Source organism: Somniosus microcephalus, chromosome 1, assembly GCF_052327205.1.
Source record: "Somniosus microcephalus isolate GS21.2 chromosome 1, FLI_Smic_1.0, whole genome shotgun sequence".
Taxonomy (NCBI): domain Eukaryota; kingdom Metazoa; phylum Chordata; class Chondrichthyes; order Squaliformes; family Somniosidae; genus Somniosus; species Somniosus microcephalus.
Window position 1 is genome coordinate 215,683,304 of NC_140987.1, and position 24,923 is coordinate 215,708,226.

Consider the following 24,923-nt stretch of genomic DNA (forward strand, 5'->3'; position numbering starts at 1 on the left):
AGTGTACTGGCAGGGCAAGAGATAGCTGCCAGGTGTGAGAGAGAAACAAAAGGAAAGGGGGGGGGGAGGGGAAAGGAGTGGAAAAATTACAAGGAAAAAATGTAATAGGGGCCGAGGTTATGATCTGAAATTGTTGAACTCGATATTGAGTCCGGAAGGCTGCAGAGTGCCTAATCGGAAGATGAGGTGCTGTTCCTCGAGTTTACGTTGAGCTTCCGTGGAACAATACAAGAGGCCAAGGACGGTGAGGTCCGAGTGGGAATGGAGCGGTGAATTAAAATGACAGGCGACCGGAAGCTCGGGGTCACCCTTACGGACTGAACGGAGGTGTTCCGCAAAGCGGTCACCCAATCTGCGTTTGGTCTCCCCAATGTAGAGGAGACCACATCGTGAGCAGCGAATACAGTATACTAGATTGCGAGAAGTACAAGTAAATCGCTTTGCGGAACACCTCCGTTCAGTCCGTAAGGGTGACCCCGAGCTTCCGGTCGCCTGTCATTTTAATTCACTGCTCCATTCCCACTCTGACCTCACCGTCCTTGGCCTCTTTTATTGTTCCACGGAAGCTCAACGTAAACTCGAGGAACAGCACCTCATCTTCCGATTAGGCACTCTGCAGCCTTCCGGACTTAATATCGAGTTCAACAATTTCAGATCATAACCTCGGCCCCTATTACATTTTTTCTTGTAATTTTTCCACTCCTTTCCTTTTGTTTCTCTCTCACACCTGGCAGCTATCTCTTGCCCTGCCAGTACACTTTACACCTAATCTCAGCCTATTACCATCTCGTCTAGCTTCTAATACCTTTCATTCTCTCTTTTACTTCTTTTGTTTCTTTCACTTCTTTTGTCCGATCGCAGCCCTGCCTTCGATCTATTTTCTTTTTCCAGTTTTGAAGAAGGGTTCGACCCGAAACGTCAACTCAAATTTCTCTCCACAGATGTTGCCTGACCTGCTGAGTTTTTCCAGCATTTTCTGTTGTTATTTGCTGTGTCATGTTGTTTGTCCCACAGGAACTCATTGGATTGTTTGAGCAACTGACGCATGGGTGCGTTGATTTCGGAGAGGCTTGGGGCAAACTTGGCTAAGTAGTTAACCATGCCTAGTACTGTCTCGAGCTCTGCGCGGTTCTTCGGCGGCTCCAACTTCTTGATGGCGGAGATTTTCTCTGGATCCAGCTTAATGCCATCAGTTGAGAGGCGATGCCTGAAATAACTGATCTCGGTGGATCCGATTATGCTTTTCTCGGGGTTGAGCCGGATACCTTTCTCCCGTGATCTTTGTAGCATTGCACGGAGGTTCCTGTCATGTTCCTCTCTATTCCTGCCATAGATGAGGATGTCGTCTACGATTGCGACTACTCCATTGAGGCCTTCATAGGTTTCGTCGATCTTCCGCTGGAATTCATCCTGAGCTGAGATAAGACCAAATGGTAAACGAAGAAATCGGTAGCGTCCAAATGGTGTGATGAACGTTGTTAGCTTAGATGACTCTTCCGTGAGCTTGATAGTCCAGTCTCCTGATCGTGCGTCCATTACACTGAAGTAACGTGCTCCCACTAGCTTGGATGTGATGTCATCTAGCGTTGGTAGAGGGTAGTGAGGGCGTTTGATAGCCTTGTTCAAATCTCTGGGGTTGAGACAGACTCTGAGCTTGCCTGTACGTGGATTCTCAACCACTACTAACGCGTTGACCCACTCTGTTGGTTCTGTTTCCCGGACGATGATTTCTGTATTCTCCATGCTCTGCAGCTCCTCCTTCAGGCGACTACGTAGAGCAAGGGGTATCCTTCTCGGTGGGCAAACCACAGGGGTTGCTGCTGGGTCAAGGTGAATAGTGCATTCACCTGGGAATAGTCCGATTCCTTTGAAAACGTCAGCAAACTCCTCCATGACTGTCTGCTTCTCAACTGGTGCTGTCAATGATAGCACTAGCTTGACGAGGTCCATGTCTAAACATGCCTTTAGACCTAGCACTGGAGGTGCTCGAGTGTCAACAATGTAAAAATCCAACATCATGTCGCTTTCTTTGTACTTGCATTTCATCACGCATGTGCCTTTTACAATGAGCTGCTCACCCCCATAGCTGGTCAGTCTGTGTGAGGTGGGCTGTAGCTCTCACTCATCCTTCAAGCTGTGATACTCACTCAGAGGAATTACATTAACCCGAGCTCCAGTGTCTAGTTTAAACCTAAGCTCTGTGCCCTGTTTTCCTATCTCAATATCGGCATAGGCTTGCTCAGTCTCTGAAATCTGTTTTTTCTGTGACACAGAATCAATAAACAGTTCCTCTGCATTTGGCTCTGTATCTGGCATTTGGCTGTCACTCACTGTGTGTACTGTTTTTCCGAAAACAGTCCTGCAAACTTTAGCAAAGTGGTTCCGTTTACCACATTTAGTACATTGCCTTCCTTTGGCGGGGCAATGCTCCTTTTCTCCATGCATCTTGTTTCCACAATATCCACAGTTTTTGAAGCGTTTTATGTCTGTGTCGCTCATTTTTAGAACTCTCTGTTCTTTCTGTTCTGAAACACGCTCTCTGGGCGGTGTTCTTTGGTGTGTGTCTATTTACTGCGTGCACTGTCTGTTCACTCGAGCTGTTCGTGGCGCCAGTTATGGTTTTCAACTGTGCTTGGGCTATCTCGTGCGATCTAGCTATGTCCATAGCTTTGTCCAGCGTTAGCCCGGACCCAACATTCAAAAGTTTCTCTCTCACTTTATCTGAATGTATTCCAAACACGATGTGGTCTCTGACCATCTCATCTTTATCTGCATATACACAGTCTTTTACCAGCAGTTTTAACTCAGTCACGAACTGTTCAAACGACTCACTAGCTCCTTGTACAGGTAGACTACCCTTTATCCGAACTTCCGAAAACCGAAACCCTCTAAAAACCGAAGGTTTTTTCGTTCAGCGTAAGTCGTGCGCACGACTTACGCTGAACGAAAAAAAAGGGGTTCCGGTTTCGGAAGTTCGGATAAAGGGTAAGTCGTGCGCACAACCCCCCCGCGGACCCCCGCCGACCCCGACCCCCACCGACTTACGCTGAGCGTCAGCGTAAGTCGTGCGCACGACCCCCCCGCCGACCCACCTTCCGAAATCTGAAATTCTCCGAAAACCGAAACACGGCTGGTCCCGAGGTTTTCGGATAATGGATAGTCTACCTGTACTTTCTCCTGAAACTTGTACCTAGCGAATATCGTATTTGTCTTGGGCATCACATATGCTTCAAAACGGTCAAAATAACTTTTCAGTACCTTTGCTTCATCCGCGGTGAGGGACCATGTGTTAAAAATGTCTCTCCCTTTTTCTCCGATCCACAGGAGTAGGTAGCTGCATCTTTCTTCCTCCCCTTTGCTTTTCAACAGACCCAAGAACACTAACTCCACGTGTTGCTTGAACTTGCTCCATTCTCTATGTAAGTTCAAAGATTCCCAATTTATTCGAGGTAAGAGCTCCAACGATGTCCATTTCAAATCCTTGTTCTGACACCATGTCTTGTTTTGCACACTTTGTACAAAAATAATAAATTGCAGGACAACGGAGTATTACAGTTTAACTCTTTTATGAAGCATCAGGTCTGTCTTACTCACAGCAGTACAGTGGGGACAAGATGGAGTCAGGACCCCTTACAGATGCCTGCAGGCCAATGACAACTCAGCATGTGATCACATGTGAATATAATAGGTATTCCTTACAGATGCCTGCGGGCCAATGATAATTCAGTATGCAAATGTTACACTGTTCACACAGGTTCCAGATGCTCTGTAGAGAGCGCCATAACCGCAAAATCTGCCCAGTGTGTCCTAAAACAGTAGAGGGTTTTACAGTATTTTGTTAGTCCCCTGTTAATGGCCCAGAAATTCAGCTCTCCCCGGGTGAGTACACATGGGGTACTCACCCGTAGGCCGAATGGAATTGCCAGTTTCCTGCATGCACTGTGCATGCGCGGGAAACCGGCACTTCCGATCCTATGAACGAAGAGGTTCAGAGGTCGAACGCGCGCGCAGGGGAGGCTGCGCGTGCGCTTTGAACTTAGGTTTTTTTTGCAGGTTTTCCCGGGAGGGTAAGCCTGCAGGATTTACACATTTAAAAAGCAGGCGTAAGGCCTGCTTTTTGCAAGGTAAGTGGTCAATTAATTAAAATTAAAACATTTTTTCCACAGGTTTATTATTTTTAAATACTTTAAAGCAAGGTAAATTTATTTTTAGCCCCGTTATAATATAAAATTATTTTTTTCAAAAATTTAAATAATTGTGTAAAATAGTTATTTAATGTAATTTATAGTTTATTTAAAAAGTGTGATTTTAAAAAAAAAAAAATTATTTGAAGGTTTACTGCTATTTTGGGCCCGTAGTATTTATAAGTTTTGACAGGTCTACCTGTCAATCTTATGAATGGGCTTTTCCCTCCTCCGATTGGCTGCCCATGACTCACATGATCCCAGGGGACGCATCGCACTAACTACGCCCCTGGGACACGCAAGCACAGCGCGCCGGCAGCTGGGCCAGGCCCCGGAGCGGAATTCCACGGGGCCCTACAGCTCAACTGCCGGCGTGCAAGCTAAGTGCAGGTTGGCGGCTTGCACCCGCGGGAAGCCCCCGACCCGAATTTCTGGGTCTATATGTAGTTTATACTTAACATGTTTTAAAACAATAGATTAGACATTGTTATGTAATGCAAACAATATTCAAATAAGCAACCATAATGTTAAAATTATACTGTGTTAATCAGTGCTGTATCTATTTGTGCAGTGTCTATTTCTCTGTTAGCTGCCGTTGGGCAACAGCTCACTGCAAACTCATTTTGAAGCCTTCTAGGCAATTCCGTGTGTATACATGTAGAAGTCTTACATTTGGCACTTCTGCCACATTTCAAACCAATGACAACTGAATAATTTCTTTTATAAAGTATTTGAGAAAAAGAAAGCTAGTCATCTGCAGGTTTTCTGACTTTGAAATAATACTCAGCTGGAGTATTGCATACAATTCTGGGCACCACACCTAGGAAGGATTTCAAGGCTTTGGAGAGGGTGCACTAGAATGATATCAGGGATGAGGGACTTCAGTTATGTGGAGAGACTAGAGAAGCTGGGATTCTTCTCCTTAGAGCAGAAAAGTTAACAAAGAAATTTAATAGAGGTGCTCAAAATTATGAGGGGTTTTGATAGAGTGTATAGGTAGAATCTGTTTCCATTGGCAGGAGGGTCGATAACCAGAGGATACAGATTTAAGGTAATTGGCAAAAGAACTGGGGAGAGATGAGGAAAACATTTTTTACGCAGCGAGTTGTTATGATCTGGAAAGCACTGCCTGAAAGTGTGGTGGAAGCAGGTTCAAAGGAAAATTTTGCAGGGCTGTGGGGAAAGAGCAGGGGAGTGGGACTAATTGGATAGCTCTCTCAAAGAGCTGGCACAGGCTCAATGGACCAAATGGCCTCCTCCTGTGCAGTATCATTCTATGATTCTAACCTGGCATTTCTGCAAGGAGTGGAACACTAAGCTGCTGTTAATCTAGAGAAACTTGGGAATATAAGGATGTGCAGGACTGAAAAAGACCAGTGTTTCCATCTGGCTGGTCCAACAGCAACAACCATCTGACCTCATGATGTACCTATTTAGGACTACCTGAACAGTCACTTTAAATGGACAGGCAATGTTAAAACACTGCTCCGCTTCATGGTTAAACAGCTGTGCTCTGTACTCCAGATTACCCACAAGCAGCATCATGGTAAATCAGCTAGTCTTTAATTATATTTGTCGGAAATGTGCTAATGCCACTGTATAGTATTACAATCACAGGCATGAAGCAAGCCTGTGGTGGCTTGATGAATAAATTCACCACGTGGCGTGTGTGACGGTGATACAGAACAGGGAGATGCCCGCCTTGTGTGTCCCAGGCAATTTAGCCAAGAAATTGAGTAATATCTTGTTCTGGTTTGCCATTTCTGATACTTTATATGTAGGTTAGGAATATTGTTGTTGGATGACCAGCACCTGAAACATACTCCTGACTAGACATCAGAAATATATTATGTGTATGGGTTTTAATCCACTGGAAACCTATAAATTTCACACTTTTTTTTGTCCCTAGAATCTGAAGGGTTTCTTCTGTGATTCAACTTCATTCAACATTGTGATGGATATGCTGTTTATGAAGGGAAGCTATGAGAGTAAGTGAGCTTTGAAAAACCAGACAGAGTGCTTTATGATGTGTACTGGTCAAAGAATTTTGTAATTGACCGCAGATGATTATTTCCTCATTGGGCTCATTCCACAATCGTGTGCTCCCAGTGTGAACTGGGAAATCGCAGGCCCATGTTCAAATTAATGGGTAGAACATTGGGTACTGTGGGCCCACAATTTCCTAACTAGTGCCAGACCCTGTGATCAGTCTTTGCACATCTATAGTAATAATAATGATACAGCCACAAATCATAACTTATCAAGGGCAGAGTGAAGAAATGTACATCTTCCAAAGCACCCAAATAATGTCTGAATTATATATAATGTAATACAGGCATTTAGCTGACTGTTAGAAACAGGAGGAGCATGTTAATGCCATTTGAATAATTGATTGGTGGAACATGGATTGTGTGACTTTACCTATTATGTTTTCTCCAAACCTCCCTGTGGTCCCAGCATCCATCAGAGACCAATCTCTGCTTGTTGCTGTTCTCTCGGGTCAGATCTTGTCACGATACTCAAAGAAAAACCTCCTGAATATTCTCTAGATTACAGACGTCCTCTAAAATTTATATTATTTGTTTGAGAAAAAATAGTAAACCCGTTAGTTGTTACAAATCAAGTAGAAAATGAGAAAGAACTTGCACTTACAAGGTTTCTTATCATGTCCTTGGGATATCCCTAAGTGCTTCACAGCCAATTAATGTTTTTTGATGTGTAGTCACTGTGATAAAAATGATAACTTCCGGGAAGTTATGTCATCACTTCCTGTGAACTATGAACTATGAACTGTGTACATACCTCACTTCCTGTCATATGTCACTTCCTGTTGGACTGGTATAAATACTGGTCTGTTCAGTATTGTAAGAGGCTTCTACCAGAGGCATGGTAAAGACCTCTCTTGTGTATATAGTGTGTTTATAAGTTACTTAAAGCTTACTTTAAAGTTACTTGATGGTAAGTCTCCTTTTTCTTACATCAATTTAAGTAACTTAGTATTTACACTGACAAATACTAGACCTTCAGACAAACTCGGAAGTTAAGGATCCAGGGAACCACCCATCATGGATAAAATCCTTAGACCTATTCGTCTGGACTTGGACCCGAATACACCAGCAGCTGGCAGGGTATGGAAGCATTGGTATCGTACTTTTGAGAATTTTCTGGATGAATGTAAAGCGGATGCTCCTGCTAAATTGAAGATACTTGTCAATTATGTGACCCCAAAAGTGTTCGAATATGTTGATGAATGGGATAATTACGAAGAGGTGATTCGGGCACTTAAGAAACTGTATGCGAAGACCCCAAATGAGGTCTATGCTAGACATCTACTGGCCACAGCCCGACAAGGGCCAGGGGAATCAATTGACGAATTCCTGCAAGAACTTCGCAGGCTCAGCGTAGATTGTAACTTTCAGGCAGCCTCAGCTGAGCTGTACCGCCAAGAAATGATTCGTGATGCTTTCATCTGCGGGATTGCCTCTCCATTTATACGCCAGCGTCTACTAGAAAGTAAAACACTTGAGCTACAAAAAGCTTTTGACCTAGCTTGTTCACTGGATTTGGCAAAGAGAAATGCAGACCTCTATCAGCTGCCCAGATCTCGATCTGCTGCTATAGCTGCAACCAGACAATTCAAGCGGTCTCAGGTGAACCCTATCATGGGGGAATCTAATTCTGATAATTCTGATGAAGAAGAGGAGGACGACCCCACTTTAGCAGCCTCTTGGCAATCTAGGAAGGAATGCTTCTTTTGTGGAGATGCTTTTCACCCTAGGAAAACCTGCCCTGCTCGCAATGCAATCTGCAGTTATTGCGGGAAAAAAGGACACTTTGCTGAAGTTTGCCTATCAAGGGCCTCTACGAGGGCCAATCCAGCTAAGGCCTACCGAACTGCCCCAATTAGGGCCTATCAAGATGCTCCAGCTAGGACCTATCAAGCTTCCTCTCGAGCTCTCTCCCGAAGAAGCACACCGAGAGTTTTAGCCACTCTCTGTGCAACGACACCAATTACAGCTGCTTGCCCACAGAACCTGTCTCATGCAGCCACAAAAATTTCAATTAAAGGGCATACCTTAGATGCCTTAATTGACTCAGGAAGTACTGATAGTTTCATTAAGGAACAGATTGTTGCGAAATTGAAACTACATGTCTTCCCATCGGACCAGGCAATTGCGATGGCCCAGTCATCACTTAATACCAGAATCTCCGGCTTTTGTGTTGTTGATATGACACTTCATGGTCGTATGTATCCCTCCACCCGACTTTCGGTGCTCAAAGACTTATGTAGTGATCTCCTCTTAGGGCTGGACTTCCAAAAACAGCATAAGAAACTCACCATTGAGTTTGGTGGATCCAAACCCGGACTTACTATTTCTAATATACCGTCTAAATTACCATTTTGTGCATTATCAGCAGCTTCACTTGATGAACCCTCATTATTTGCCAGTATTCCGCCTCAATGCCAACCGATAATAACGAAATCGCGGCGCTTTAATCAGGAAGACCAATCTTTTATTGCGGCTGAAATCTCTCGACTTCTAGCAGAGGATATCATTGAACCATGTTCGTCGCCCTGGCGGGCTCAAGTCGTCATTGTCAAGAACCCTCTAAAACCTCACAAACAGCGACTATGCATCGATTATTCGCAAACCATCAATCAATATACCGACTTGGACGCCTACCCATTGCCACGCATTGATGATATGGTTAATAAACTGGCCGAATACAAAGTGTTCTCAACTTACGATTTAAAAAGTGCCTATCATCAGGTACCCTTGAAGGTCTCAGATAAGCAGTACACAGCCTTTGAGGCTAATGGACGGCTGTAGCAATTTCGTCGCCTCCCATTCGGGGTTACTAATGGAGTGGCTGTCTTTCAACGGGCAATGGATGGCCTGGTTAAGCAGGAAAACCTAAGGGACACTTTTCCCTATCTTGATAACATTACCATTGCAGGTCACGATCAACAGGAACACGACTCCAACCTCCAAAAATTTCGGGATGCCCTCCATCGCCGTAATTTGACCCTGAATGAATCCAAATCTGTTGAGTCGCAACCGACCATCAACATCCTTGGCTACTGCGTAGGCAATGGTATCATTAAGCCAGACCCAGAAAGACTTCGCCCGCTCCAAGAGCTCCCGTCACCTAAGAATCCGGCTTCTTTACGTCGGGCTCTCAGTCTGTTTGCATACTACGCTAAATGGATTCCTCATTTTTCGGACAAAATCCAACCCTTGCTGCATGCTAGATCATTTCCACTGGGAACAGCGGCTGTTGCAGCCTTTAACCTTCTCAAAAAACAGTTGGAGAAAGCGGCTCTTCACTCCATTGATGAGAATCTCCCTTTCGTGGTTGAATGTGATGCCTCGGAGGTGGCGATCTCGGCTACTCTGAATCAGGAAGGTCGTCCTGTAGCATTTATGTCCAGGACCTTACAAGGTGCCGAGCTACATTATCCTCCGGTTGAGAAAGAAGCCACAGCCATCATAGAGGCAGTACGGAAGTGGAACCATTTTCTAGCTCGCCAGCACTTTACATTGATCACGGACCAACGATCAGTCGCCTTCATGCTCGATAATCGAAAACGAACCAAAATTAAGAATAATAAAATACAACTTTGGAGGATGGAACTGGCCTCTTTTGGTTATACCATTCTCTATCGGCCTGGCAAGGAGAATGTGGCCCCGGACACCCTCACACGGGCATTCTGCTCCACTATGTCATCCTCCACTCTCATGGATGTCCACAATGGTTTGTGTCATCCTGGCGTTACGCGCATGCTACATTTCGTACGATCACGGAATCTCCCTTTTTCCACTGGAGATGTAAAGAAAATATGCTCAGAATGCCGGCTTTGTGCGGAATTAAAACCTCAGTTCTTCCGCCCCTCAGATGGTATACTCATACATGCAACCCAACCGATGCAACGACTTAGCATCGATTTTAAGGGCCCAGTGCCCTCTTCAACTCGGAACACATATTTGCTCACTATGATCGACGAATATTCACGTTTTCCGTTTGCCTTCCCCTGCTCCAATATGCTGGCGTCCACAGTAATCTGCTGCCTTGAGCAGGTATTTTCTCTCTGTGGCATGCCGGCTTATATTCACTCAGATCGGGGTCCATCCTTTATGTCAAGGGAACTCAAGGACTACCTCTCAGAACGGGGAATTGCTACAAGCAAAACAACACCATACCATCCCATCGGAAATGGGCAGGTAGAGAGGTATAACGGTATCATCTGGAATTCCGTACGTCTCGCTTTAAGATCTCAGGGCCTACCAGACCAGCAATGGGAAACAGTGCTTCCGGATGCATTGCACTCTATACGGTCCCTGCTTTCTACAGCCACAAATACTACACCTCATGAGCGGTTCTTTGGATTCCAGCGTCGCTCATCTCATGGGACATCACTCCCGTCATGGCTAACTACTCCTGGACCTGTATTACTCCGAAGATACGTTCGGACGTCTAAAAATGACCCTCTTGTAGACGAGGTCGAACTAACCGATGCCAACCCCACCTATGCAAACATACGATATTCCGACGGCCGAGAATCTACCGTATCATTACGGGATCTGGCTCCCTGCCCACCAGGACCTAGTGGGACATCGGGTGATGGCATTTCACCAGGAAACTCTTGGGACCTATCGGGTACCCCTCTCCAGGATCCTGATCGGACACCAACTAGCTTGGTGCCGGTAGAACCCCGTGCTCAAGGTTGCGACCCTCCCCGTACCGCGCATGAAAGTACTGATCCGCCACAGACCAGCTCTGCACCTCCCTCTGAACAGAGGCAGTCCGACTTTGAACCTATTGGGGCTCGTACTCGAAGCCATGATCTCCCCGACCCTTCACAGGGCAATCCAGGCCACACAGACTCTGACCAATGGCCAACCGCATGTAAGCGGACCAGCGGCCCTCTACGACGGGAATCCAAACGGGTGCGACTCTTCCTTGTTCGGCGGCTGCGGACCAAAAGGTAGACCACAGCCTCCTAATCCTGCAGGAGGGAAGAATGTGATAAAAATGATAACTTCCGGGAAGTTATGTCATCACTTCCTATGAACTATGAACTGTGTACATACCTCACTTCCTGTCATATGTCACTTCCTGTTGGACTGGTATAAATACTGGTCTGTTCAGTATTGTAAGAGGCTTCTACCAGAGGCATGGTAAAGACCTCTCTTGTGTATATAGTGTGTTTATAAGTTACTTAAAGCTTACTTTAAAGTTACTTGATGGTAAGTCTCCTTTTTCTTACATCAGTCACTGTTATGTAGACAAATATAGCAGCTAATGTGCGCACACACAGACAGTAAATGAGTTGAATGACCAATTAACTTAATTGGCAATGTTTGTCGAGCGAAGAATGTTGGCCAGAGCATTGGGAGAACTCTACACTTCTTCAATGAGTCTTGGGATCTTTAACATCTACCTGAACCAAAAAAAAACAGATAGATGGGACCTTGGTTTAGTGCTTCTCTGAAAGATATTAATACAACACTGCAGCACCCATTCAATACTATACTGAAATGTCGTCCTAGATTACATCATGTCATCTGGAAAAAGAGTAGATTGCACACAACCACACACAACCAGATATAAAGAGTAACAAGAATATTGTAGGTAATATTAGAGAATGAGGCATGTTTAATGCTGCCGGGTAATTACTATCGGTATAATGTCATTTGACAATCTGATGAGTTCAAACTGAAGTGTCAGAGTTAATTTTTATGTCATGCCAATGTTCATTCAATAATTTCTGTCATTGAATTTCTATACGGTACTGTAATTATTTAATGTTAATTTAATAATGTTATTTGATTAGGTGCTTTGGGAGTCCTTCTGGAAATGAAAAATCAAGAAATAAAATTTAGTAAAGACACTTATACGCTGACATTTGCTGTCTGTTACAAACTGGTAAGTAATTCTTAAACATGTCAAGCACTTCTAGCTTTAAATCTGTTTGTTGGCATAAGTGGAGAACTGTCGATCAGATTCATGCCAAGGTCTTTGCCAACTGGAGCTACAGATAGGGGCATTGTAAGGAAACCCCTACTCCTAAAGAATCTGAATATAGAGAGCTTGGCTAATAAGCAGAAGGCATTTTCATGCAGAGCTTGTGTAAAAGCAAATCAAGAAACAACCGAAGCCTGTTAGATATCCTAACTGTGGGAAAGTTACCATTAAACAATGCCTTCTCATTCATTGCACCTTGGCTTCCTCTAAGCAGCCTGCGAATAGCAGAGGCCCACAGGGCAACTGTGGAATTGTACCCTAGTAATAGACACTTTCTTGCAGGAGTATGAGGAAGAAAATTGGGGAGGGGAGAGAAATGAGGGGGTGGGGGTAAACACCGGATAAGCACTTCATACAAAGAGTCTTGGGCATTTATAATATATAGAAACAAATCTTTTGCTATTGCTTCTGTTTGAAACATTTAGATCTGCTATGAAGAATCTAATCTGCAAATCTATAACTCCAGTCTGAGCTTTTCCTTTAATCCATTTTCCGCTTGGAACATATAAAGAGAATGAATCCATATCTGAGCAAATATGATTTTTAAATGAACATTTTATTAAAAGGTATACGCTGTGTTAATTGGTAAAAGAGATGAAAATCAATAGTGTGCATTTTGATAGGCTGGAATGTAGCATTTTTGACACATCATCTAATAAATTTAGAATTTGTTGCCATGAGATTTAATCTAATGCATTAATCATAGGCGTGATTTCATAGAATTATAGAATGTTAGAGCACAAAAACAGGCCAGTCGGCCCACCAAGGCTGTGTCACCTAGTCCAATTCTACTCTTCTGCTAGCTTCCCATACCCTTTAACAGTCCTCTTTTATGCAGCATTCTAATTCCCCTTTAAATGAATTTACGGACTGTGTTTTAGCAACAGTTTGTGGCAGATAATTCCACATTCGAACCACCTTCTGTTTATACATTTTTTTTCTAACCTCCCTTTAATTCTTTCTGTGCTTATTTTAAATTTGTGCCTCCTCAATACTGCCCCACTGACCAGTGGAAACAATTTATCACTAAGCCTATTTTGGACACAGCGTCCAAATCGACATAGACCAGCGGACTTGATCAGATGGCCTGCCCTGTGCGGGAAACCAGCTTTGTAGAAATCAAGGAGCTAAGACATGTGGCTAGTCATCCACAAAATGTGGCTCAAATACCATCACTAGAGTTATTGATGTTTATATGTGGAACACAGCCATATTCATTATATATATATTTTTAAATTCACAGTAAATGGCATCATTTGTCACTTCTTCTTGCAGTGCAGTCACATGGAATGTTGTCTCTTGTATGTATTCTTTTGAACATAGGGTTAATCTATAACCTTTATATAAATATATAGTAGCCTGAGCTGACTTGCCCTGTTGTGCTAGTTAAGGGAAGAGGGTATGTGGCTTTACTCACTGGAGTAGGTCTACATTCTCTGAACTCCAGGTTTGTTTCCTGATAAAACATCTGAATGATTCACACAGAATACCGCGGAGTCATACAGGATCTGCATCATGCTGTTGGAAGAATCATTGACAAGAGGAGATTTCATTCCCCGGCATGCATACTGCTTTGCAGTAGCACTTGCAATCAAGCAGGTATGGTTTTTTACCCAGTCTAGCAGTACTGAATATGTAAGTTACTGCTGACCCTAATAATATAGGAATTGGGCATACAGGAAGTTTTTCTTTCTTTGATGCGGTTCTGTTATCCACTGACTTACCTGCAGGAGACACTTAAAACCCAGTAATTTATAGTTCATTTATTTTCAAGATTATAAACTTAGCCTACTTTCATTGTGATTTAAGGTTTTTCTTGTTAAAAAATAAATAAAGACTTGCATTTATATAGCGCCTTTCATGACCTCAGGATGTCCCAAAGAGCTTTAGAGCCAATGAAGTACTTTTGCAGTGTAATCACTGTTGTAGAGTATACTACTATTGCCGAGTAGTCCGGCAGTTTTTTCAGTGGAATTCTGTTTATTTTGTAGTGCTGCTAAATAAACCTCAACACCATGTTGTGTAATCCAAAATACTTGTAGCAATGCAGCAGACTCTAACAAGAGAGTCTAACCACCTTTGCTTGACATTCAATGGCATTGCCATCATCTAATCCTCCACCATCAACATCCTGGGGGTCACCATTGACCAAAAACTTAACTGGACCAGCCACAAAAATACCGTGGCAACAAGAGCAGGTCAGAGGCTGGGTATTCTGCGGCAAGTGTCTCACCTCCTGACTCCCCAAAGCCTTTCCACCATCTACAAGGCACAAGTAAGGAGTGTGATGGAATACTCTCCACTTGCCTGGATGAGTGCAGCTCCAACAACACTCAAGAAGCTCGACACCATCCAGGACAAAGCAGCCCGCTTGATTGGCACCCCATCCACCACCTTAAACATTCACTCCCTCCACCGCCAGCGTACTGTGGCTGCAGTGTGTACCATCTACAAGATGCACTGCAGGAACTCGCCAAGGCTTCTTCGGCAGCACCTCCCAAACCCGTGACCTCTTCCACCTAGAAGGACGAGGGCAGCAGGCGCATGGGAACACCACCACCTCCAAGTTCCCCTTCAAGTCACACACCATCCTGACTTGGAAGTATATCGTCGATCCTTCATCGTCACTTGGTTAAAATCCTGGAACTCCCTCCCTAACAGCACTGTGGGAGTACGTTCACTATGCTGACTGCAGCGGTTCAAGAAGGCGGCTCACCACCACCACTTTAAGGGCAATCAGGGATGGACAATAAATGCTGGCCTTGCCAGCAACGCCCACATCCCGTGAATGAATACATTTTTTTTAAAGAATCAAAATGAGTCTCCTCTCCTCGTTCTCACCCCTCAATTTGTGGTAGCACAGTATTTTAGAATTCCAGCAGTGGGGAGAGGAGGGGATGACAAAGATGAAAAAAATCTTTTTTAGTCCAGCACATCTAATGCTGGGGGTTGAGGTGTGGGTATTCAAATTAACTTTCTGTGGCACCAGGCCTTTAGTCCTGCAAATATTTTTAAACCAAGTATTCACATTTATCCTGTTTTGCTGAGTTCAATATAGAATATCCCAATGGGAAATAGCCTCTTTAATATCACAGTACTTAAGTAGTGCAAGACCGTGCCAGAGAGATGTTTAAATATTCACCCATTAATGCAGCTGCTATCTGGTACTGCAATTTGCTGTCTTTTGAGTAATTATATTTTGTTTTGCTATGGTATGATGTCTTTTTAATTTTAAAAGGTCTGGTCAATGCAGTTGCCTTTCTTTTGGGGATAAAGTAAACGCAGCATCTTTAATGTTCCTCAGCAACAGCGGGTGAATTTGAAGCAACCTAGTATTTGTTATTCCATCACTGGAAACTTGACATGATGCCACTGCTTAATTCTTTGTTTTTATGGAAAACTAATGTTTTTTTCAATCTCTCATATTTCAGAACGATGTTGAAAATGCTCGGTCAATTTATTCACGCATTATGCACACAGACAGCAAAATTTGTCTTAATCTTCATGTAAGTGTATCTATTACTATTAAAGAAAGAATTTGGATTCATTTAGCACCTTTCACAATCCAGCCTGGAAACGCTACAAGAGCATGTTGGAAAAACTAAAGTAGGATTACATAGGATATACAGCACGGAAACAGGCCATTTGGCCCAACCAGTCCACGCCAGCATTTATGGATAGAGGTATTGAGTACAAAAGTAGAGAAGTTATGCTGAACCTTTTTAAAGCGCTGGTTGGGCCACAACTGGAGTATTGCGTCCAGTTCTGGTCACCACACTTTAGGAAGGCTGTGAAGGCCCTTGAGAGGGTGCAGAGGAGATTTACCAGAATGGTTCTGGGAATGGGGGGTCTTAGATACAAGGACAGGTTGGAGAAGCTGGATTGTTTTCATTACAGCAAAGGAGGTTGAGGAATGATTTGATAGAGGTGTACAAATTATGATGGGTTTGGATAGGCTAGACGGGGAAAGGACTAGGGGACACAGACTCGATGGGCCGAATAGCCTCCTTCTGTGCTGTTATGACTCTATGATTCTATTCGCATCAACCTCTCCCTGTGGTAGCGAGTTCCACATTCTCACCACTCTTTGGATAAAGAAGTTTCTTCTGAATTCCCTATTGGATTTCTTGGTGACTATCTTATATTGATGGCCTCTAGTTATGCTCTTCCCCACAAGTGGAATTTTCTATATTTTCATGGTAGAACTCTGCAGCAGGAGTATAATTACAAATGTGTAAACACTTTTTAACAGGTTAATTTTACATATGGAACAAAAAGGAGTACAGACAAACTGAAAAAACGCCTGTCTATCTCCAATTACTTCAGTCTCATGGTGCCATCAAAGAGCCGGTGTTTCATACCCCCCCAGAGTGAGTTTAAACCCAGGTCACAGAAGTGAACGGACAGTGTGCTCACTTACTGTGCCATCCAGTTCCCCTTTTTTTGCATAACATAATAGTTAAGGAAACTGTTATACTGATGGTTTAAATATCTAGTTTGGGAATTTATTCAGGGTGCAGCTGGGCTCCACCAACTACAAAGGTTCCAGGCTCAAGCTCTGCCCTATATTATAACTACTGTTTGGGGGCCTATAAACAACTCCCACCAATGTTTTCTGCCCCTTGCTGTTTCTTAGCTCCACCCAAACTGATTTTACTTCTTGATTTCGGAGCTAAGATCCTATCTCACTACTGTCTTTATCCCATCCTTTATTATCAGGGCTACCCCTCCTCCCTTTCCATTTTGCCTATCTCTTCTAAATGTTAAGTATCCTGGAATATTTAGTTTCCAACTTTGGCCACTTTGCAACCACGTCTCCTTTATGGCTATTAGATCAAACCTATTCATTTCTATCTGTGCTATTAATTCATCTGTTTTGTTGCGAATGCTTCGCGCAGTCAGATATAGTGCCTTTAGCTTTGACTTATTTCTATTTTTCCCTGATGTCACCATAGTCACTGTTACCTTATTACCTTTGTTACTCTCTCTGTCCCTTCCTGACCCACTCTGCTTATTTTTACCCAAAACTCTACTCTGCTCTGGAGCCTTGACATTTCTCTTGTTGCTTTTAAATTTACTCTTTCCTGAATCCTACCACCCCCCCTCCAGGCCCAATAATCTGCCCAATAACCTCCCCCACCCCAATCCAGTCCAGTTCTAATCCATGTACACAAATCTCTAAATTCTCATGGACATGTACAAAAAGCAATCAAAAGGTATAATGGAATGTTGATCTTTATCTCAAAGGGGTTGGAATACAAAAGTGAGGAAGTGATGCTTCAGTTGTAGAGATTTGGTCAGACTCCACCTGAAATACTCTGTTCAGTTTTGAGCATTGCAGCTCAGGAAGGATATGTTGGTGAAAGTACAGTGCATAGAAACATAGAAGATAGAGCAGGAGTAGACCATTCGGCCCCTCGAGCCTGCTCTGCCATTCAATGAGATCATGGCTGATCATCCAAATTCAGTACCCTGTCCCTGCCTTCTCTCCATATCCCTTGAACCCTTTAGCCTTAAGAAATACATCTAACTCCTTCTTGAATATATTTAATGAATTGGCCTCGACAGCCTTCTGTGGTAGAGAATTCCACAGGTTCATCACTCTCTGGGTGAAGAAATTCCTCCTCATCTCTGTCCTAAATAGCTTACTTCTTATCTTTAGACTGTGACCCCTGGTTCTGGACTCCCCGACCATCGGGAACATCCTTCCCGCATCTAGTCTGTCTAGTCCTTTTAGAATTTTATAAGTTTCAATGAGATAAGTTTCAGTGCAGATTCACCAGAATGATAACGGAGCTGAAAGGATTAAATTAAACAGACATGTTGCATAAAATTGTTTTTTATTCCCATGAATTCAGAAAGTTGATGGGTGATCTAATTGAGGTTTTTGAAATGATAAATATTTATATACTATACTTTCACCAGCAACTGAGAATGTATTTAGTTTTTAAGGGATATATCAAATGTAACTGTGCAATATTTGTTCAGGTCTTTGTACTGGCTCTGTCAGGAGAACAACAGAATCTACTCTCCCTGTTGGAAACAGCAGTTGTAAACAATGTCCCAAAATTTGTGAAGAAGGTGGATTTTTCGCAAGAAGTGGTAAGTATGTAAATAGACAAACCTAATGTCCTGTCTGGCTGAACTCTCGAGTACTTTGCCCATTCCTTCATTGGTGCTGGCTCAAAATCCTGGAACTCCCTACCTAACAGGATTGGGGGAATACCTTCACATGGACTGCAGCGGTTCAAGAAGATGGCAGGGGGATGGGATACAGAGTGGAGCTATAGTAGGGGATGATTTACAGCCAAATACGGAGGAAAAAACAAGTCAGCTGGGAAGGCAGAGCAAATATGTGAAGGCAAAAGGCAATATGGGAAGGCTGGAAGGCATTTATTTTAATGCAAGGAGTCTTGCAAATAAGGTGGATGAACTGAAGTTGTTGTTGAACACATGGGAGTACGATATTGTTGCTATCACGGAGACATGGTTGAGGGAGGGTCAGGACTGGCAGCTCAATATTCCGGGGTATAGAATCTTCAGGCGAGACAGAGGGGGGTGTAAAAGGGGAGGGGGTGTTGCAATATTAATTAAGGAGTCAATTATTGCTGTAAAGAGGGATGATATATTAGCGGGTTCCTCTAATGAGGCCATATGGGTAGAACTTAAAAACAAAAAGGGGGCAAGCACTTTGCTGGGAGTGTACTATAGGCCCCCAAATAGTCAGGGGGAGATAGAGGAACAGATATGTAGGCAAATCTCAGAGAAGTGCGAAAATAATAGGGTAATAATAGTGGGAGATTTCAACTTCCCCAATATTAATTGGGATAGTCAGAGTGTGAAAGGCTTAGAGGGTGCAAAATTCTTAAAGTGCATCCAGGAGAGCTTTTTGAGCCAACATGTAGAAAGTCCTACAAGAGAGGGGGCGGTACTGGACCTAATTCTAGGGAATGTAGCCCGGCAAGTGGTGGAAGTGTCAGTAGGAGAGCATTTTGGCGACAGTGACCATAATTCGGTGAGATTTAAGGTGGTCATGGAAAAAGACAAAGACGGCCCGGAAATAAGGGTTCTAAATTGGGGGAAGGCCGATTTTAATATGATAAGGCAGGATCTGGCAAAAGTGGACTGGGAGCAGATACTTATAGGAAAATCCACATCAAAGCAGTGGGAGACTTTCAGAAGGGAAATAGAGAGAGTACAACGCCAACATGTTCCCGTAAAGGTCAAGGGTGGAACCAACAAGCAAAGGGAACCTTGGATGACAAGGGATATACAAAAATGCATTAGGGAAAAAAGGGGGGCTTTTGGCAGTTACAAAAGACTTAAGATGGAGGAAGCCCTAGAGGAGTATAAAAAGTGCAGGGGCATACTTAAAAAAAAAAAATTAGGAGAGCGAGGAGGGGCCATGAAATAACACTGGCGAGCAAAATAAAGGAAAATCCTAAGATGTTTTATAAGTATATTAAGGGCAAGAGGATAACCAGGGAAAGGGTAGGGCCCATTAGGGACCAAAGTGGCAATCTGTGTGTAGAGCCAGATGATGTAGGCGGGGTTTTAAATGAATTTTTTGCATCTGTGTTCACTATGGAGAAAGACGATGTAGACATAGAAATCGGGCAAGGGGACTGTGATATACTTGAACATATTTGCATCGAGAGGGAAGAGGCACTAGAGGTTTTAGCAGGCCAAAAAGTGGATAAATCCCCAGGCCCGGACGAGATGTATCCCAGGCTGCTGTGTGAGGCAAAGGAGGAGATTGCAGGGGCTCTGACACAAATTTTCAGAACCTCTCTGGCCACAGGGGATGTACCAGAGGACTGGAGAACAGCTAACGTAGTACCATTATTCAAGAAGGGTAGCAGGGATAAACCAGGAAATTACAGGCCAGTGAGCCTAACATCTGTGGTAGAGAAAGTATTGGAAAAGATTCTGAGGGACAAAATTAGTCTCCACTTGGAGAGGCAAGGATTAATCGGGGATAGTCAGCATGGCTTTGTCAAGGGTAAATCATGTCTGACCAATCTGATTGAATTTTTCGAGGGGGTGACTAGGTGTGTGGATGAAGGAAATGCTGTGGATGTGGTATACATGGACTTCAGTAAGGCTTTTGACAAAGTCCCGCATAGGAGACTGGTCAAGAAGGTAAGAGCCCATGGGATCCAGGGTGCCTTGGCACGTTGGATCCTAAACTGGCTGAGTGGCAGGAGGCAGAGGGTGATGGTCGAAGGTTGCTTTTGTGACTGGAAGCCTGTGTCCAGTGGGGTACCTCAGGGATCGGTGCTGGGTCCCTTGCTGTTTGTGATCTACATAAATGATTTGGAGGAGAATGTAAAAGGTATGATCAGTAAGTTCGCAGATGACACAAAAATTGGTGGGGTGGTAAATTGCGAGGAGGAAAGCCTCAGGCTACAGGACGATATAAACGGGTTGGTCGGATGGGCGGAAAAGTGGCAAATGGAATTTAACCCTGAAAAGTGCGAGGTGATGCATTTTGGACGGACAAATAAGGCAAGGGAATACACAATGAGTGGTAGGACCCTAGGAAGTACAGAGGGTCAGAGGGACCTTGGTGTACATGTACATAGATCCCTGAAGGCAGCGGAACAGGTAGATAAGGTGGTTAAAAAGGCACATGGGATACTTGCCTTCATTAGCCGAGGCATAGAGTATAAGAGCAGGGAGGTTATGATGGAGCTGTACAAAACGCTGGTAAAGCCACAGCTGGAGTACTGTGTGCAGTTCTGGTCGCCTCACTATAGGAAGGATGTGATTGCATTGGAGAGGGTGCAGAGGAGATTTACCAGGATGTTACCTGGGCTGGAGCGCCTCAGCTATGAAGAAAGACTGAACAGGCTGGGGTTGTTTTCCTTGGAGCAAAGAAGGCTGAGAGGGGACCTGATTGAGGTGTACAAAATGATGAGGGGCATAGATAGGGTAGATAAAGAGGAACTTTTCCCCATAGTAGGGGGGGTCAATAACAAGGGGGCATAGATTCAAGGTAAGGGGCAGGAGGTTTAGAGGGGATTTGAGGAGGAACTTTTTCACCCAGAGGGTGGTTGGAGTCTGGAACTCACTGCCTGAAAGGGTGGTAGAGGCAGGAACCCTCACAACATTCAAGAAGCATTTGGATGAGCACTTGAAATGCCATTGCATACAAGGCTATGGACCAAATGCTGGAAAATGGGATTAGATTGGACAGGGCTTGATGGACGGCGCAGACACGATAGGCCGAAGGGCCTCTTTCTGTGCTGTATAACTCTACGACTCTATGACTATGACTCAAAGAAGGCCCACCACCACCTTCTCAATGACAACTAGGGATGGGCAATAAATGCTGACCTTGCCAGCAATGCCCATGTTCCGAAGAATTTTTTTTTAAAGACCGATCTTCTTGTGCACGCCTCAGTGGTGAGTGTCAGCAGGTTATTTGACTGTGGGGGAGGCTAGCAGTTGAGTAAAATTTTGTCCTCACCTGATGTCCACTTGCATTCATTTCAGCAGTAGTCCTGGGAATAGCAATCATTGGCTCATTTTATTATTCTCAAATCCTGCTCCGAAGCACTGAAGCCAACTGTAGTACTATACTGCTACCCAGGCTTTGATCATATATTGCCACACAGAGCGGGGGTAAAATCCCAGGCTCCCGGCCCAGACATCGACCAGGCCCAAAAAAGCCCTCGCAACGCCGGGCCCCCCCTAGCTAGTATATATATCTTCTATATATATAAATCGGTACTTCTGTCATTCTGTCTATCTGTCATTCTGTCTGTCATCGCCTGTGCGTCTGTCGGGCTATGCGCTCGAAAGTTACAGGGCGTACCTACGCGCGCGTTACATCCAAAGAAAGCTTACGCTTCCGAGACGGTTTTAAGCGTATTTACTTTTCGGTCGGACGAAAATTGTTCGCGCCTTATGCAAAAAACCTTCAAAATTAAACTCATTATCTGCTAGCATTGATTGACTGACGTCAAGGTTCCACCAATCCTGTTCCGTCACGATTGACCAATCCTACAGTACGGTCCCCTGATGGTTGGCCAATCAGTGTGTGTGTGGGCGGGACTATTCGTTTTCATCTCGGGGATGTGGCAGCCATTGTTTCACTACCAGCTCTGTTCAGCTTCCAGCTCAAATGACTTCAGCTTCCAGCTAAAACTACTTTGAAAGTTAGTATCTCTTTTAAAAATAACATAAGGTTTACCAAAAACGTTTTATAAGTACTTTCACTTTCATTTTTCAAGCTTTTAAAAGGTAGACAGACAGGGACACAGACAGGGCCCTAAAGCCTGGCACTCAATTTAAAATGTTGCCCAGCACCAGATTCACAAAGGGACACAGACAGGGCCCCAAAGCCTGGCACTCGATTTAAACCGCCTGCCCCAAAACAGCCCTGGCAACGCTGGGCTCTCCAGCTAGTATATATATGTATGTGTGGCAAAAAATGTCCATGTCATTTGTATTTTTATTTTGAATCCCCAAACTGTCTGCACTTGTATCATAAATAAATTAAGAATATTTGTGGTCTGATATGTATCACAAGTCTTTATTAACAGTGATTTTTTTTAAAATCAAGCTGGCTGTGGTGCGAGAAACCTTGGAGAACAACCCAGAGCTTCAAAGCCAGTTTGAGGATGTGTGTGAAACACTGCAAAAGTCTGGACAAATCACTACACTCAGTCTCGATGACATGCTTTGCCACACACCAAATGGAAAGAAGCCCCTTAACCCTCTGCTCGATCGAAGGAAAGTTAGCCGACGAACCTTCAAACCTCTGCGGTCAGCCTTACTTTCTGAGTAACTCAACTGGACTGTGTATCATTGGATAGAGTAGAAGAGCTGTATCTGTGCATCTTTCACAAACTATTGGTATCCATCCACTCTGCTGAAAGAACAGTTTTTTAAGATCTGATTTTGCTGTTTCTAACAGACCTAAAGAACACAAAAAGATACAAAGCAATTCTTGAAGAAAGGAAGTGAAAGGTGATAAGCGTGTTTTGAAGATTGCAGTTGTTGCAGTAGTTGGGAAAGGCCTAAGACAAAGCCATGCATTTTTCATATATTAAGAAAAAGGTCCCAGAAGAAAAACCATGTTGTAACTTGGATGCCATCTTTTCTTGCATGTCTTTGGAGGATAGAGGAGGAAAAAAAGTGCTGCTGACTCATCGTTTTTCTCTTGTACATTCAGAGACCCTTCAAATAATTTAGAATACTTCCATCACAATTTAACTTAACATGAGAAGCTATTTATTCATCACACTCTCTGGTTCAATTTAAATCAGAAACCATACATTTGTACACTCGTCCAAAAGCACAAAGAAATTCCTGCAGAAGCAGTTTTAGCAAAAACCTTGCATTCAAGTTTCATTGGTCACTGCCCAGATTCACGTGACTATTGTAAAACCTGTTGATATAGATGTCTTTTCTGTAGCGTTACCAAAACTGAGCCTGTTTTAGCTCAAGAATTAACTTTCATAAATGGCAAAAGAAAAAGTAATAGTAATCTTTCAGGTGAATATCTTTCTATTTTTCCCATCTTTCATCCATTTGGAATTCTGTTTGAATAATTTCCCAAACTTGCTGAATCATCCTCCTTCCGTGCTTTTAGAGAAGTAATTGATGTTTCTTTGTTGCCAGTCGATGGGGTATATTTTTATCCATTCTTAAATGTTCGCGAAAAAGTTGACATGAGTATAAACCAGAGAGACACAACTTATACTCAGGACAACATTAGTGAACAGAGAAAAATATTCCCTTATTTTCCCTTGAATAAAGACTTGTTACCTTAATAAGTTGCAATATTTTGTCCAACTTCATCTTACCACATGCTCAGTTCCTTTTTGCCAAATTGTCAAAATTCAACATATCCAGAAGTTTCTTCAGATACTTTAAAAGCCCTTTACCAAATTGTGTGGTTAACTTACCAAGTCATACAGTATCTTTTTCTGCAGTGTTTGTAAATATTATACAATACAATATTGCAGTATCCTCTGCACATGCAGTCATGCTTTTGTGTTTTGAAGAGCTTGTTGTCAGTCAGCTTTACAAGAAGTGGTGGGCCTATGTAGAATGCATTTTTAAAGGAACCTGGATTTTAAAATCTGTAAATGCACATCGACTAACTTTACTTTTTTTATTTTTCCAAATTTGAAAAGCATTTTCTCTCTTTCAAGTTCCTTTCAAACAATCCACTGAGAATATGATGGATCTGTAAATGTTCTGTATTTGAACACTAAGCTGCCCCCTCAACAATAACTTTTATTTTTTTAAATGTTCAATAGGCTTGATAAGCGGCTCTCTAATCACTGTCCTTTTGAACTGCCAAGTGTCTTTTCTTGTATTACTATTATTACTGACCTAACTTAATAAATTGAAGATTTAAGGTAAACTACTAAGTAACTTCCTTTCATTGGACACTCATTGATTTGTCCTACCACATGACCATCAATGTATTAAGAGTTGCATGGTTAGCAGGGACCAATTCCAACCTTCCTGAGAACAATCTCAATCTTTATCCTCTGTAATGAGCCTCTCGGTTCCTATTCCAAGTGACTCCAGATCTAAATCCATCTCTGTGACTGCTCAACAGCCAGGTGACTGTGGGCTTCATTCCCTTCTAGACTCATATCTTGCTGCTCCCATATTTTCAGTACAACAATAACAGGGCAGTCAGAGAAGAGGTTAAAACCATAATAGATACAAATGGGCTTGAAATTG

General features: G+C 43.3%; 1 protein-coding gene across 4 annotated transcripts in view; it reads left to right on the forward strand.

The window, feature by feature from the left end:
- ptcd2 (pentatricopeptide repeat domain 2) overlaps positions 1 to 24,594 on the forward strand; it is a 62,155-nt gene extending 37,561 nt beyond the window's left edge. For 3 of the 4 annotated variants that reach the window (XM_085989976.1, XM_085989990.1, XM_085990001.1), the window contains 6 exons: positions 6,094 to 6,172; positions 12,022 to 12,113; positions 13,698 to 13,811; positions 15,644 to 15,718; positions 18,201 to 18,314; positions 22,783 to 24,594. In XM_085989976.1, coding sequence (XP_085846102.1) covers positions 6,094 to 6,172; positions 12,022 to 12,113; positions 13,698 to 13,811; positions 15,644 to 15,718; positions 18,201 to 18,314; positions 22,783 to 23,007 — 699 coding nt within the window. In that variant the 3' untranslated portion in view covers positions 23,008 to 24,594. The remainder of the gene's footprint in view (positions 1 to 6,093; positions 6,173 to 12,021; positions 12,114 to 13,697; positions 13,812 to 15,643; positions 15,719 to 18,200; positions 18,315 to 22,782) is intronic. The other variant, XM_085989983.1, reaches the window with a different exon arrangement.
- The last annotated feature ends 329 nt before the right edge of the window (positions 24,595 to 24,923 follow it).